This window comes from Tupaia chinensis, unplaced genomic scaffold (assembly GCF_000334495.1).
Source record: "Tupaia chinensis unplaced genomic scaffold, TupChi_1.0 Scaffold143247_2, whole genome shotgun sequence".
NCBI lineage: Eukaryota > Metazoa > Chordata > Mammalia > Scandentia > Tupaiidae > Tupaia > Tupaia belangeri.
Window position 1 is genome coordinate 1096259 of NW_006203092.1, and position 16850 is coordinate 1113108.

Consider the following 16850-nt stretch of genomic DNA (forward strand, 5'->3'; position numbering starts at 1 on the left):
GGAAATCAGAACATTTAGGAGAGAACTAGAATCAAAGAAAATAATAAAAACGTTATTAGCTAAAAAGGCTGTAAATATGTAGATCAAAAAGGTTTGCTATATGCAGCTGCTAGTAATGAAGAGAGACCCGTATCTAAATATAGCCTGTTGAAATTTTTGTATTTCACGGCTAAAGTGGAAAATTTTGTAGTCATCCTAGGTGAAACACAAGCTGCATGTATATTTCTTTTCATCAACATTAAATGTCACAAGACAATGAGGGAATATGTAACATTATGGCTGGAAAAATGTTTTTCTGTTCAAGAAAAGGTAATAGAAATATGTTCCTTATTATTCATGCTCTTAAAAAATAGAGTTCCTAATTTTCTTTGTAAAAATTTTACTTAAAATCCTATTCCAATTGATAGAAAAATTAATCAAAATTTAAAAACAACTTAAGGAGTGGCTAGATGGTGGTATGGTGGTTAAGGTGCTGGACTACCACATGGCCAAAAGCAGTTCAAGTCCTGGGTCTGGCAGCTTGCTTTCTCACTTTCCCTTTCCCTCTCTCTCTGTCTTTCTGGTCAAATAAAAAAATAATAGTAACAATAAAATTAAATAAATAAATAATTGTAAAAAATAATTAGAAACAGGAAGATTTTGAGTCATCAGTAATGTCATAATACATTTTTGCTTAGAAAAGCAGAAAAATATGTTATGACTTTTCTGACAACCCAATATAACTATAAATATGTAAATATAGCTATAGATATGAACTGATCATGAGAAGAACAGTTATTAAGCTGAGAATTATACCTACACAATTACTAAAGGATTCAAACATAAATGCGAATGTAAAGGGTGGTTCTTGAATATATATAAACAAAGATTATAGTAGCAATAATCTGGGTCCCAAATTTTAGATTACATTTTGTAAATTGTCATAATATACACATAACATAAAATTTACTGTCTTAATCATTTTGAAGTGCACTGCTAGGCAGTTTTAAGTATATTCATATTGTTGTGCACCAATCTCTAGAACTTTCTCAAATTGCAAAACTGAAATTCTATATGTATTAAACAACAACTGCCTACCCCTAAGTCCCTAGCAACTGCAACTCTACTTTGTTTCTAAGATTCTGACTACTCTAAATATCTTATATAAGTGAAATAATCGTATGTATTTGTCGTATTTCTGGATTTCATTTCTAAAGACAGAACAGAAGAAGAAGCTAGTGAGGCTAGAAAGTTAGAAATAGCATATTAGTATTCACCTTTCAGAATAATTTGTTGTTGTATTTTGCCAACGAGAGTTTTTTATTTGCTTTGATTTCTATTTTTGCTTAGATTTATAAAGTATGCTGGATTCTCAATGTAAAGTACATATTCAGTGTCTGGATATGGTCACATGACTCTTTTCTCTATCCTACCATTAGATTTTTTGATAGTGAACTGCACTCATTCTTGGATAAACTCTAATGATAATAGTATATTGCCCTTCTGAGATCATTGCTGTATTAAGTTCGATGATATTTTACTTAGGATTCTCAAAGTTGCACATATATGTGTACTTGATCTTTGGTTGGTTGGTTGCCTTGTTTTAATGAGAGAAGTTACAATTTAGGTCTTTAAATTTTCTGACTTCATAAAGGCTCATAAGAGAGCTTTTCTCATATGGAGGCTTGCCATTATTTTCTAGGGCCTGGGAGAGTATAAGGCCCAGCCTTAGTGTTACCAGTCTGTTTCTGCACTGTTGGAAGTCACATGGCCATCTGTGGGTTTGGATCCCTGGGTCTGTCTACCTGAAACATTCCACAGTGTACATGTGCCCAACATCCTGACCAACTGGAGGGTTAGGACAAGGGTTTTTTATTATAGATGGGTGCCTTTCCCTCTCTCTTTCTCATGGGTGTGCATGTGCTTTCTATCATAAATTTTTAAAAATTGCATTGGAATTTGAAGGCTTGATAAAAGATAAATTAAATCCAGCTGTGTACCCATCTGGACTTGGTAATATTTTCAAAGATAGTTTTTTTTTAACTACTTTTCTATTCTGTTCCGGTGTTTTCTTTTTCTGTTTCTTCATTTTTTTCTTCATTTGCCGTAGGGTTTATGTACTTGTGTGTGTGTGTGTGTGTGTGGTAGGAGGAGGGGAGAGTGAGGAAGCACTTCCTATGGGGGATGGTCAAGCTGCAATCCCCTTTCCTATATTTTTCTCCCTTTTGGGATATTTGGCATGCACACACAGATGTCAGGCATGTTTTCCAGGTCACCAGGTTGGGGACTGAAACTGCACAGCCATCCATGTGGGATCCAGCTGCTTTAACTGCCATGCCATCAGCTCACCCAGGGTCATCAAATTTTAAAGTATGAGAGAAATTCAAAAATTTCATGAAAAAATTAAATTAAAATACAAGTTTGTTTTGGTACAAAAATATATATCCATATATAATATTTTTATAATAAGCATTTTCCATGAACTTTTTGAAGGACCCCCACCCTGCACATATGTCTTGCTAAGCTTCAGATTCTAATTTTGAGAATCTGGGTTCAGAATATCTAATTTCTAATAAGCTCCAGCTTATGCTTATATTGTTGCTTCTGAGATCACATTTTGAATATATTAGCATTGTGGTTCCAAACTTTGCTATACCTTGAGTCACTTGGGGGGACTTGTAAAAAGTTCCGGTGTCCAAGTCTCACCTCACATCAATTAAATGAGAATAGATGGGACTGAAAACTAAGCATTACTTGTTTTTAAGAACCCCAGGTGGTTCCAATGTTCAGCAAACTTGGGGAACCAGTGCAGAGTAATTGATCTATTCAGATTTTTCACTTCTTTGTTCAATTTGGGTTACTTTTATTTTACTAAGTAATTAATTTTATTCAAGTTTTCAAAGTTGTGGTCAATAAGTTGTATGTGTTATTCTTTTCTAATTCTTTGGTTTCTATGGTTATGTCTCCTTTCTATTCTTGTATATTTTTGCTTTCTCTAAGATTACAAATGGTTTTTAATTTTGCTGGTCTTTTCAGAAAATCATCTTTTGTTTATTGTTTTAAATAATTATCTCTTTTATAGCTGTTAATTTTAGCTTTTATCTTTAGTTACATATTTTTAAAGTTTATTTTATTTATTTCTTCCATGATCAAGGGAAATAGAAAGAGAGAGAGAAAGAAAACCCAACAGGTCCTGGCACTGCAATTTGCCTTCAGTTTGAGCCAACCCCAGATTATGGGCACAGACTCTAGATGTGAATCTGGAGTATTTCCATATGCGTCAGCCTTGCAGAGTGGTGCATTTTAACAGTGTCACTGTTTGGTCCCCTTTAATTTCATCATTTAAAATTTTTCTTTGTGGGACCAGCAGTTGGCGTAATGGCTGTGTCACTGGACTCCCATGTAGTTGACTGCAGTTCGAATCCCAGATCTGGAGGCATAAACTCAAGCCGGGCATGTGTGCATGCATGCCCAAGATCTCAAGAGGAGGATGGAGGAGAAGGGATTGCAGTGTGGCCATCCCCTGTAGGAGGTGATTTCTTGCTTTCTGTTTCTCTGTCTCTCTCTCTCTCTCTGTCTTCTGGCAAGTGCACATGCCCTATAGTAAAAAACTCTCAAAAAACAAAAACAAAAACAAAACCAAAAACCTTTTCTTTGGTCATTTTGCTGTTCTTTCTCTTATAGTGAATAATATATATTTTTCCCTTGTCTTCTTTTCATTACTTTCTCAATAATTTATGGTTTCCCTTTTGAATTTTTTCTTTGGTTCATTGTTTATTTTCTTACTTTGTTGATAGTTCAGAAAATTTGTTCACTTTTTATTATTTACTTTAAATTTTATTTACCAGAGATGAGACAGTATGGCTTGAGACGTCTTTACTTCTCAGAATTTGTTAACATATCTTTGGTCAAAGACATGATTAATTGTTTTAAAAGTTCCATGGACATATCAATAAAGTATAGTTTTTATTTGAATGACATAAAATTAATCTTTGTCTAATAGTCATGCTCAATTCTAAAAGAGATATTAAAACTTTCACTGATTGCATTTTTATTGAAGTTTCTTATATTTTAGTAGATTTTGTCATGAATTTCTCCATTTCTGCTTTCCTGTGTTTTGAATTTATCTAGTTTCCTTTTGCCCACACATTTATTTTCTTCTTGTTATCATTTTGTCTTTTGTTCTTTGAAAATAACTAAATTTAATTTCCCTCAGTCAATATGATACTGTATGGGAAAATCCTGTCCCCTTACATTTATCGTAATGACTGGTTATTTTATTCCTTCTAATTTACTTTGTATTTATTGTATATTCTTACATTCTATTTCCTTATTTTTTCTCTCTTGATTATATTCCTATTCCTTGTGGTTTTTTTTTTTTCCTCTTCATTAATTTGGAAGTTCAACTTTTTCCCCCCTGCTCTTAAAATGAAATGTCTGTCTCTTTACTATTATTTGAAACCAGTATGCTGTTTTTATACCAACTAAGTGGTGCTCTGATTATTAGTTGCATTTGAGAGAAGAGGACTATAAAGTGTAGAGAAGTTCAGCAACTTGCCCTGGGTTTACATAGCAAGAGGCAGAGCCAAACCTTGCCAGTCTTCTCCAGGGCTGCCTGTTTAACCAACATACTCCAGTGCATTTGGAGGAAGGCATACTTCCTGCATCCACAGGAGAGATAAAACACTATGCACATAGTTTAATTATACCTTAAAAGTAAACCTAGCCCACTCAATGATATCTTCTTAGAGAATATATAAAATTATATTTTTAATTTTTTACCTTTTCCCAGGTCACTAAATTATCATCAGTAATTTACATTTCATATTGGAGAATTAACTTAATTCTAAATTAAAATGAGAATGTTGGGGCTGGCAGGTGGCATGATAGTTAAGGGTTTTGGACTCCCACATGGCTGACAGTGGTTCAAGTCCTGGACCTGGCAGCTTACTTTCTCACTTTCCCTCTCTCTTTCTCGCTGTCTTTCTCATCTGTCCCTCTCTGGTCAAAATTAAAAATAAATAAAGTTAAATAAAATATTTAAAAAAAATGTTAACTCTGGCTCTAGGTTGAAATTCAGTCTCTGTTCAGGGAATCTTTATATTTGCAATTTCATATTCACAATATCCAGCCTGAACCATGGGCTGTTCAGATCCCTGAAAATACAGCTGTCTCATATACAATTTTAAACATATAACTTTTTCTCAACAGTAGAAAATAATAGTAGAGGAATATCTGTAAAAGACTCAAAAGTTTTCTAAGAGTCTTCTTTGAGAGAGATTTGAGGAAGATGATTTTACCAGTGGGTTTTTCCAAACTTTCAAGAACTTGTCATGAAACCACATTTTGTTCTGTTCCAGAGCATAACAATAATGCACTATCATCCAAACCATTTTATGAAGTACGCATATGACCCTGCTATGAAAACTTGACAAAATGCCAAAACTCGCACAAAAGGTTTTCAACTATGTGTAGAAAATTTGGAAGACACTATAAGCAAACAAGTTCAACAGTAAATTAAAAGAACTATGTTCTATGGACAAGGAAAGCTCATTTAATTCAAGAATCCAATAGTCTATAGCAGTAATGCATTCTGTGAGAAAGAAAAAAAGGACAATTTCTACTAACGCCAAAAAACGTATTTGATAATATTCGTAATCATTCTCATCCACAATCTTTTAAAACTCTGAGAAAGCCAGGAATAAGTGAATATTTCCTCAAATGATAAGAAAAAGAATTAGTGGGAACCAGCAGCTAGCATAATGGCTATGTCACTGGACTCCCACATAGTCGACCACGGTTCGTGTCCCAGATCCGGTGGCTTATAACTCACACTGGGCGTGTGTGTGTGCGTGCCCAAGATCCTGAGAGGAGAATGGAGGAGAAGGGATTGTGGCGTGACCATCCCTCCTGGGGGGTGATTTCTCGCTTTCTGTCTCTATGTCTCTCTCTGTCTGTCTGGTGAGCGCACGCGCCCTATAGTGAAAACCTCTTCAAAAAAAAAAAAAGAAAAGAAAAAGAAAAAAAAAATTAGTAATATGTTAATAGCCGACTTTCCCATTAACTGCGAAACTCTAGGCACAGTCTCAGCAATATTAGAACACAGTATTCCTCCTAGCTCAACTCTTATGTTACATATGTTGTTTTTCCCCTCCTGCTTTCTTTTTTTTAAATTTTAATTTCTTTTATACATTTATGTCACTTAGCTTGCAAAGTGAATATTCCAACATGTATACATTTCTCACCAGTCCAGTGGAGAATATTATACACACTATCTTCAACAGATAATAACCCATTTCTTTGTTCCATAAATACCTTGCCTCTCTGTATTTTTTTCCTTAATGTCCTTTCTCAGACTCTCCTCCTTCACCTGCCCTCTTCCCACACTGTATCTTGTGTTTACAACTATTTTCTATGTTTTTATTTTCTCTAGTCATTCAGTTTCAGATACAGAGTGCAGACAGGGGGTTTATATTAAGTGGAGACATACAGTGTCTCTCCTTCATAACCTGGTTTGCTTCACTCAGCAGTAAATCTTCCATATTCATCCACTTTCTGTCAAAAGCCAGGGTCTTGTTTTTTTATGGCTGAGTGGTATTCCATAGAGTATATGTGCAACACTTTTTCAATTCATTCATCTGTTGGTGGGCATTTGGGTTGGCTCAATGTCTTAGCAATTGTTAATACTGCTGCAATAAACATCGATGTGCAAGCACATTTCTGACTAAGGATGCTTCTGTCATTTCGGTAGAGAGCAAGGAGTGGGATTGCTGGGTCGTATGATAGTTCTATTTGTAGATCTTTGAGGAATCTCCATATTGTTCTTCAAAGGGGCTGGACCAATTTGCATTTCTACCAGCAGTTGCTTTTCAACACCTTCCTCCCCTCAGCACTTATCATTTTTTGCTTTTTTAAAAAAATTTTTTTAAAATAGTTTTTACTTTTTAAAGTAATTTATTAATTTACATTTAATCACATCTTTACAGTATACAACATTTCTTTTTCCAGCAGAAATACTATGCATGTCAGTCAAGCCAAAGATATTACTCTATAACTTATCAATAAATAGCTTCTCATTTTTTTTTGTCAATTAAGCATACTTTTACATTTTGCATATGTTGGTTTCTATTGTTTGTGGATTTTTTTAAATGTTCTGTTTTTTCAAACGTTCTATTTTTGAATGTTCTGTCCAAAGAAATAATATCTATGTATCTGACATAGACAGAATGGATCCAGTTTTTAATAGTAAATTAATGACAATAATAACATTAATGTAATCACACCTTGCTCCTATCAACTTGCCACAGGTAAAAGCAAACCCTGCTCACATGTCCTTCTGGCAGCAGGGAGGTGAGAGAGGCAGACTCATGGGATGCCCCAGAGAGTGGAAGTTGAGAAAAATTCTTATGGAAAGCAGCTTGGCAGTATTTTTTTTTTTCCAAGAGCTTTGAGAGGGTTTATGTCCTTTGACCCATGGATTCTACTTCTGGGAACTCCAGCCTGAGGAAATCATGAGAATTGCTGACAAAATTTTGTGTATTAGGAGGTTAATGGGAGAACTGTTTATAATGTTTAAAAAATATGGAAAATCAACCTGCCAAACAACAGGAGAATGGGCTAGTAAATGGGCAAATAAGGTATGGAACAGCCATGCTGTGTGCAGTCTTCAAAGTCATGTTTTGAAAAACTGCTTGGTCTAAAGAGAAAGATTCAATGTTAATAGGGAAAAACTGCTGGACATAAATTTATTTGAATTTGACTTTAATTTTATAAAGATATACATATATGATATATAGGATATGTAGGAAAAGCTTTAAAGAACTGGAAGGAAATACTGAAAAATATAAAAAAAAAACCCATAAATATTAATGTGTTAATATAGCACTGTCAGTGTGTGTTAAAGTTGGGCAATTCCTTTTTTTTTTCTGGAGAGGCTTTTGCTATAGAGCGTGTGTGCTGGCCAGAAAGACACAGAGAGAGACAGAGAGACAGAAAGTAAGAAATCACCCCCTCCTCCCAGGGGTGATGGCCATGCTGCAATCCCTTCTCCATTCTCCTCTCGGGACCTTGGGCACACATGCACACATGCCCGGCGTGAGTTTAAGCTGCCGGGTCACAGGACTCGAACCACAGTCGACTACATGGGAATCTAGCAACATAACCATTACGCTAACTGCTGGTCCCGGAAGTTGGGCAGTTTCTAATGGCCTCCCAAGTCACTTAAGTCACCATCAGAAATTTCATTTCATAGTGAAGGATAAACTTAGTTATAAATTAATACTAGAACGTTGAGATTCAATCTCTGTACAGAGAACCTTTATCTTTGCAGTGATTAATATTTTCTGTTTTACAATCACAGTTTTCAGCCTTAACTCTGGACAGTTTAGACCAGTTGAAAAACTGAAGATAGAGCTGTCTCAACACCACTGCCAAGGATTGCCCTTGGGTTAGTTTATGGTATCCAAAGTTACATGAAGATTGGCCAAGGGAACCAGCAGTTAGCGTAATGGCTATATCGCTGGACTCCCACGTAGTCGACCGCGGTTCGTGTCCCGGACCCGGTGGCTTAAAACTCACGCTGGGCACGTGTGCGTGCGTGCCCAAGATCCTGAGAGGAGAATGGAGGAGAAGGGATTGCGGCGTGACCATCCCCCCTGGGGGGTGATTTCTCGCTTTCTGTCTCTGTCTCTCTCTGTCTGGCTGGCGAGCGCATGTGCCCTATGGCAAAAACCTCTCAAAAAAAAAAAAAAAAAAGATCGGCCAAGAGCGCGTGTGGAATAATCTTATCTTCTTTCCTTTATGTCCATAAACAAAAGTAATTAAGCCATCTTTTAGATTCTGTTGAAGAAAGTGGACAATCGAAATCATAGGCCTGAAAAAATACCTGTGAGAAGTCTGTGTCTACCTGTTCTTCCAAATACACAGTGCCAAAAAACTAACAGAAAAATAGCCATGTAAGATAGTGAAATCAAACAGTTTCCCTGGTCTTCAGCAGCGCTTTTTTCTGGTTTCTTATCCAAAGCGAGGACTCATACATCCTAGGAGGGCGGTGGTGGTGGTTTATAGCTGATAGGAAACTCCGTATCTCTGGCAACAGAAATTTCCTCATCAGTAATAGGCCACAATAATACAGCATATCTCGAAGGATAATTACGAACATCAAGCGAATGTGTGCTTGTGACGTTGTTAGCACAGGATCTGGGCACATGTTGGTTATTATTACCTTTGCCAAGTTTCACATTCCTTTTTAGGACTTTTCTCAATGGATGACAAATTTGTTTACTGAGCCAAAAAACAGCTCCTGGAACTATGCAGAATGAATCTAATCCACCATCTACATTAACAGTCCTTCAGATATTTGAAGACAGCTTTCATGAATTTAATAACTGCTTTCCATGGCTTTCTTAAAAAAATTATTTCAAGAATAGAACACAGTAGACTATAAAAATGAGCGTTATCAGTCTTCCTTTGGATTTTCTATGTAAATGTTGTTTAACATTCAAATGGTGCTGATTATAATTTGAGATATTAACAGTTAGATATGCCATTGTGTCCCTCTGTTATTGTTTGTAAAGGAGGTTAAACACGATATTAACTTCTGAGTACTGATTTACTGTTGCTTTTGTTAGAAAAAAATAAAAAAGAAGTAAAATAATATAATTTGATATTGCCTTTCAGACTTCTCAGTTTGGGGAAGTCTTTATTTCCTATTCAATTTTATTTTTTTTTAAAAAAAGCATACATGTAGTGTAAATACAGTATCACATAAATGCAAAGTTGTTCTTTTCTTCCTGGCTTAAGCTGTTGTACAATATTGCTCTGTAACCATTAAGCAGCTGCTCTGCCTCAGAGATGCTCATATTTTCTTTGGTAGATGAAGGGAATTTACTATATTAATGTCTCCAAATTGCTGTAAGATCTTTGGCGTTTGTAGCAGCTATTTAGATTTACAGTGGTCTGGGTAATACACAAAAACCCTGTTTCTGAAAGGCCCCAGGAGCCTGGAGGTTACAGACAGGGTTATATTCACAGCAGTAACCTGTTGTTTTGCTGAGTATCACTACCTATATTGCTGCAGAGTTCCTGATCCACTGTAAGATCCTCCCCAGTTATTTTGCCCGGGTCCACAGATATTGTCTCCTATAGGCTATTGAGCAAGGACTATTAGCTATCCAAGTACTTTGCCGTCCATTCTGTTTTTCTTACTCTGCCTTGTCTTGGCTAACGCTTGTCCATTGCAAAGGCTGTGCAGTGTGCAAAAATGCATGAAGATGCAGCATCTGCTTCAGGTGCTTCTCAGCCTACCCCCTTGCTTGACCACCACTCCTCCCTGCTCGCAGGGGCTCCTTGTTCAGTAGGTGCTTGTCCACAGGAACCTTCCTCCCCTGAGGTCTCACTATGCACTATGCAGGAGTAGAGCACAGTAGGGCCTATGTTATTGCATTTTGTCCAGTAGGTTCCAAAGCAGTTCTTAAGTATTCCAACACTTTTTATAATTTTAGTATAATAATTTTCAGTTTGCTTTGTAGATTTCAATTCTTAGAACTTGGAGAATTGGAAATGGAGAATGGAGCGAGTCCACAGCTACATTGTGAACTGCCTGGCCTCTTCTATGAGATAGTCATTGTGTTTTGTCTCTGTTGGACCTCCTGTCTTCCCACTGGTGCAATTAGCCTTGATGCAGCTCATCCCTCCCTCAGGTTTGGCTCCTAGGAGGCCTACACACCCCATCCTACTCTGTTTTATTGCTAATAACAGAAAATTGCTGTGTCTGGGTAGCCTATGAGGATATAGGTCTATGTAACTCATAGTGTGACATCTAAGGTCCAGGGCCACATTCAGTGAGGGTCTTTTGACTGCATCACAACATGGTAGAGAACAGGGGCACATGCATCCGTGCCTGCGTGTCTCTGTTCTGTCTCGCTCGCTCTCCTTTTAAACCCATCAGGAGTTAGTCATGGGGACCCTGCCTTATTGATCTTAATCCTAGTCTCCTCCCCAAATCTCCACCTTTCAACATTATAGTCAAATTAAGTTTTCATCTTCTTGATCTTGTCACAAACAAATCCCAACATTTGAATTTGGGGAAATATTTAACCCATAGCATATCCCTCTGTGCTAATGTCTATCACTTAGAGGCAAATGGGCTTTCAATTACTTATGGAACTATAAGAAATAAAGTTCAGATCACATCTACATGTTGAAATGTTGCTAAGAATTGCATGCAATGCAATCTGTATAAATATATTAAAATATTCATGTATTCAGTCACTTACTCATCTATTTATTTTACAAGTATTTTTCAGCTCCTATTTATTTATTTATTATTTTTTAAAAATTATTTTATATAACTTTATTTATTTTATTTTGACCAGAAAGGGACAGAGTGAGACCGAGAGAGAGAGAGAGAGAGGGAGAGAGAGAGAAAACAAGCTGCCAGGTCTGGGACTTGAACCATGGTAGGTCATGTGGGAGTCCAGCTCCCTTAGCCACCACACCACTTGCTGGCCCCAAGCTCCTATTATTATTTTTTTAAAATTATTTTATATAACTTTATTTATTTTATTTTGACCAGAAAGGGACAGAGTGAGACCGAGAGAGAGAGAGAGAGAGGGAGAGAGAGAGAAAACAAGCTGCCAGGTCTGGGACTTGAACCATGGTAGGTCATGTGGGAGTCCAGCTCCCTTAGCCACCACACCACTTGCTGGCCCCAAGCTCCTATTATTTAAACACTTCTAGTTTTTCAGGCATTTATACTAAATGCCTAAAGTTGCAAGTTAATATGTAACAATCAGGAATATAATCAGCCCTTAATCATTTTTTTTTATTCTACTCAAAAATCTAGGTAAATTCCTCAGCTAAGGAGTTCCAGGGAATGACAAGAGTCAAAATAACTATCCATCAATCTTAAGTTATCTATGTGTTCATTGTTACAAAATTACTAAGGTGTTAATTTGTGATCTTGTGTTAAAATAGTTGAATTTGGGGTTGGTCTCATGATCTAGTGGTTAAGGAAGGTGGATCACACATGACCAACTGTGATTTGAATCCCACACCTGGTGGCTTGAAAAACATCTGTGATTTGAATCCCACATGTGGTGGCTTGAAAAACACTGGGTATGTATGCAGGTGTGCCCCAAATCCTGACAGGATGGAGAAATGGAAGACAGGATTGCAATATGACCATGCTTCATTGTGGAGTATGCTCTTGCTTTCACTCCCTTTCCTTTTCTGATAAAAGCATGTGCCCTCTGGCAATAAAAACAAACAAACAAAAAGTTGAATTTTAAAATTTTGTTCTGAAACTGTTTACTTAGTAGTTTCTTTCTAGATAAACAATGAGTTCACTCTTAAGGGGACTATAGAGAGAAACAAAACCCACTTTCCTAAATAAAGGGACTGATAATCCATGAAGGAATACAAAACTTGAAAACAGGTATCTTGAAGAATCTGAATGTGCAAACTGTAAAATGAGTACTAACTGGGTGCTGTGTGAACACAGAGGGAAGAGAGTGTGTTTGGCTGATTCTGGGGTGTGAGAAGAGGGTGGAGGAGCAGTTTCTGGAGTGGATGGGCGTTGAGCTAAACATTGAAGGGTATATAGAAAGGACCAGAAGCAGATGTGTGGGAAAGTCAGGAGGCAGGCATTTCATAGAGGACACTGGGTGATGACAAGTAAGCTTGTCTGACAGTTAAGTATGAGAGTGGTAGTCAAGATCAATAAGGTTTTAATACTTACTAGATTTACTTTGTTAAGTTTACCACATATAAAATAAAATATAATGAACTATACTTAACAACAACAAAAGCAACAAAAATCTTTGTAGACAATGCTAATTTATAGTGGTCCAGGTCATTAAAACATTTTTTTCCCTAACCAGACAAAGAGAGTCCACATCATGATTTTTGTATTCATGACTTTTAGTACCTTATACAGAGCTGATTATGTACAAGTCTCTCAATAATTACTGCAGTGAACTCAATCTGGTGAAAAAGAGTTGCTTAAAAAGTAAGATTTCCTTGAAGTATATCAGCTGGGAACATTTTGTTATTTTTCTCTTAAAAATGTATGTATTTTTGGGAACCAGCAGTTAGCGTAATGGCTATGTCGCTGGACTCCCACGTAGTCGACTGCGGTTCGTGTCCCGGACCCGGTAGCTTAAAACTCACGCCGGGCGCGTGTGCGTGCGTGCCCAAGATCCTGAGAGGAGAATGGAGGAGAAGGGATTGCGGCGTGACCATCCCCCCTGGGGGGTGATTTCTCGCTTTCTGTCTCTCTGTCTCTCTCTGTCTGGCTGGCGTGCTCACGCGCCCTATAGCGAAAAACCTCTCCCCCCCCCAAAAGTATGTATTTTTTAGAGTAGTGACTTAATGTGACACTTAAGTTTTACTGCCAACTGAGATCACAGCATTCTTTTTTTTTGACAAATATTTATTTAATTTTACTTATCATCATCATCATCATCATTATTATTATTTGACCAGAGAGAAACAGAGAAAGCATGTGTGCATGTGAGAGAGAGATAGAGAGATAGAGAGAGAGAGAGAGAGAATAAGTGAGAAAGCAAGTCACCAGTTCTGGGACTGCCGCTGTGGTTGACCATGTGAGAATCCAGAACCTTAATCACCATGCCACCTGCCAGCCCCAAGATCTTACAATTCTTTCTCACTCTTTCTTCTATGTCTGAAAAGGTGGATGAGGGACATGAAACTGTTCAGACATACATTTGGCTCCTCAGTTAATAGCAGTGAAGCTAATTAAATGGTTTTCTGTCTTTGCATGGTTAAGTAGCGGGATGGTGACTTCTGTTCTGGTAAATTTACTAAATAAGGATTTACGAATAATTCAGGACTGTCTAGAATCCAGTGCGCATAATTCTGTGTTGGGCTGATTTTTGGCTCTGCTGGCTCATCTTAATTTATGGGTAACACTTGAGCGGTGTTTACTAAGGGTTTCATATTTTATCTTACTTAGAATTCATAACAACCTTATGAGGTAGGGGATTTTATTGTCTCTAATTTTAGATGAGGAAGCAATGGCACAAAGCGGTCTAATGATCACGATTGCATAACTGGCGTCTATGGCTGGGATTCAGATCTCGGCTCTTCTCCTTGAGCATTCCATATTGTCACACCACCCCTGCCTGACATTCCTGAACCCACCTAATCCCATGGTCAGCCCCATAGCTTTATATAAATCTGCTCTGGTTGAACTGCCATTTCCTAAAGTCTAGAGATATCCTTTTTAAGTTTTTCAGTCCTAAGGATTTTCAGACTCTTCTCTTCCTGGAGCAGTGGAGAGTAATCATGTTCTTCTTTCTTAAGGTTTCTTTGCCTCCTCACACTCTTTATACCCCCTTGTCATCAGTGAAAACCAAAGATGGGGCCATTACTACTCTTTGGGGAAGTCTTCACTAGTTCTGGACTTAGGCCTGAGTTTACCAAGGCTCCTGATTTGTGGACCTTGGCCACTGTGGATGGACCCTGTGCCTAGATGTCTCGTAAAGGTCATGGATGTATTCCTAGAGGCCTGGAATCACCACCATTTGCCAGAAAAAAGTAGATGGTTCTCAAAGCAAAGAGTATCCAAGGGAGTAGTAGGAAGGGTGAGGAAAGCACTAAAATCATGCAGAGTAATAAAGGTGCCTGGAAATTGTCGGTGCAAAGAATTTGCTGTAGGTACAAGTTCTGCTTTTGTGTTGTTAGTGACCCTGGAACAAGGGTGGGAGTGCTGGTAACAGCAGCTCACTTTTCTTTAATCAGGGAAGGATTTGTGAAAGAACAGTGGTTTCCAGAGATCTTTGAAGTATTTCCAACAAGGTGCTAATTGTGGTTGTGGTTTTCCTTTTTCTTTCTTTCTTTTTTAATGGATAGACTTTAGACTACCAGGTGCTAGTGAGTTGAATACATTCAAATGAGAGCCCCTGAACCTTCATTCTCTCTGCATGAGCCATGGCAAATAAAACCACACCAATTACCCTGTACATTTAGAAAGTTAGGGGAAAAAATTTCCTAGGCGATGATTTAGCATTTAAACTTTTTACTTTTGTTTAAACAAACTGAGTTTGTATACACAAGAATTTTGTTTTTACTTATTCTTATAAGCATACTTGAGTTTTGTTTTAACCTTTGGTTTAAAAGTGCTTCAACAAATTCTAGCATTTAATCATTTATTTTGCTTCCCGCTTATGTTGATCGTTTTCCTCTTGATGTTTCTTTTTAGGATACCTTGAGGATAGTTTTGTGAAATCTGGAGTCTTCAATGTATCAGAACTTGTGAGGGTATCCAGAAGTAAGTAAATAATTTCCTTATTATTTAAGTATAATAAACACATTTCATCTTGAGCCTTAAATATAGTATGAAGTGATCATATTTTGTACTTTAAATGTAGGACAGAGTGACCACATATTAGGAGAATTTGAATTTTAAAATCTCGGATCCTTGGATGAGATCACGAATGCATACATTTTGTCTTATTTTTAAAAAATATTTGCATTCAAATTATCAAAACTTTCTGTTGTACAAAAATAACATTTGGATTGTTCTTATTGCTGTGTTATTGGTACTCATTACTGTTCTCTCTGTGACCATAGATGGTCATTTATATCGAAGGAAGTGTGATTAATTAAATGTACTCCGTGTTGTTATGATAACCCACATAAGTTTCCTGTAGATAAGTGCTTTTTCATTTTACGAACATTTCGGTGGGGGCTTGGAGATGTACAGGATATACACACTAACATGCAGAGTGTAGAGGGATGCAGAAATTAACTTTGCAGATTGTATTTGGATATAGATAGAAAGCATTGTTATCCAAAACAATGTCCAATTGTTTTAACTGGCCACCTCACCTGAGACCACATTTTGGCAGGCTGGATCAGATTTTTTTAGGGTAAGCTCACCTGGCTACCTAAGCAAGGGGGAATTTTCCTTACTTAACTCTTTTACTTATTACCGATAAGCAGTAAGTGCGTAAATGTATCTTAGATGCAGATCGGACTGCATTGATTATGTTAAAGGAAGTGATTTCTGTCTCTACGCTCCCTTCTCTGATTTTGTTTATTGATGTAACTTTGAAAGGTATGTTTTCACCTGACATTTCGATAGAAAACATTGCACTTCAGAATGATGTTGTTCAAATGATGTAGTGGCACTCTGATCCTTGCTTAAGCTGTGTTTCTTATTTGGGTCAACTTCAGAGATCATGAACAAGAATTATGACCCAACCAGAACAAAGAGAGAGGAGGTTATTGAGGGTAAGAATAGGCAGTATTTGAGTGCTGTTCAGTGAAGAAATCTCCATGCTAGTAGACAACCATGTCTTCTGAAGTGGTGTAGCTTCTTAAATAGCTCAGATTTCTAAACAGACCAGTGCAAATAGCATGCATATTAGGTGATGAGATATACAGACATTTAAGGCTTAAGTAACACATTCTTTCTGGCATAATTCTGGCATAGGTAAGTGTATGGTCAGAGACTTCTGTTGAGTCTGTTTACTAGGGAGCCATGTAGGAGATGAAAATCTGATATCTTGTATCCCAGTGGCTCCAGGGTATAGTATTTGCTGGGCAAGAGAATTCTGATGGTCTACTCCATCGTCCAAGGCAGTGAGTCTTTTTTTTTTTTTTTTTTTAGATCAATATATGATTTGTCAAGAACTCTGACATTTAAAATTTTTAATTTGGAAAGAAATTATGCCTGATTTATTCATTACCACTTTCTAGCATCTCACAAAGAAGAGGGTATTTGAAAGAGGGGTGTGTGTGTGTGTTTTCTCCACACTATTCTTTTGAAGAAAGGGTAGATGTAACATTTAGGAAGCTTATAACATTATTTGCTTAAATATGTACTTTTCTAAATTCCATGATAC

The 16850-nt window shown here is 37.1% G+C and overlaps 1 protein-coding gene across 5 annotated transcripts in view; it reads left to right on the forward strand.

The window, feature by feature from the left end:
- The window catches only part of NFIB (nuclear factor I B), a 269326-nt gene that overhangs the window by 175107 nt on the left and 77369 nt on the right, over nucleotides 1–16850 (forward strand). For all 5 annotated transcript variants that reach the window (XM_006163839.3, XM_006163840.3, XM_006163842.3 and 2 more), the window contains exon 4: nucleotides 15203–15271. In XM_006163839.3, the coding sequence (XP_006163901.1) occupies nucleotides 15203–15271 (69 nt within the window). The remainder of the gene's footprint in view (nucleotides 1–15202; nucleotides 15272–16850) is intronic.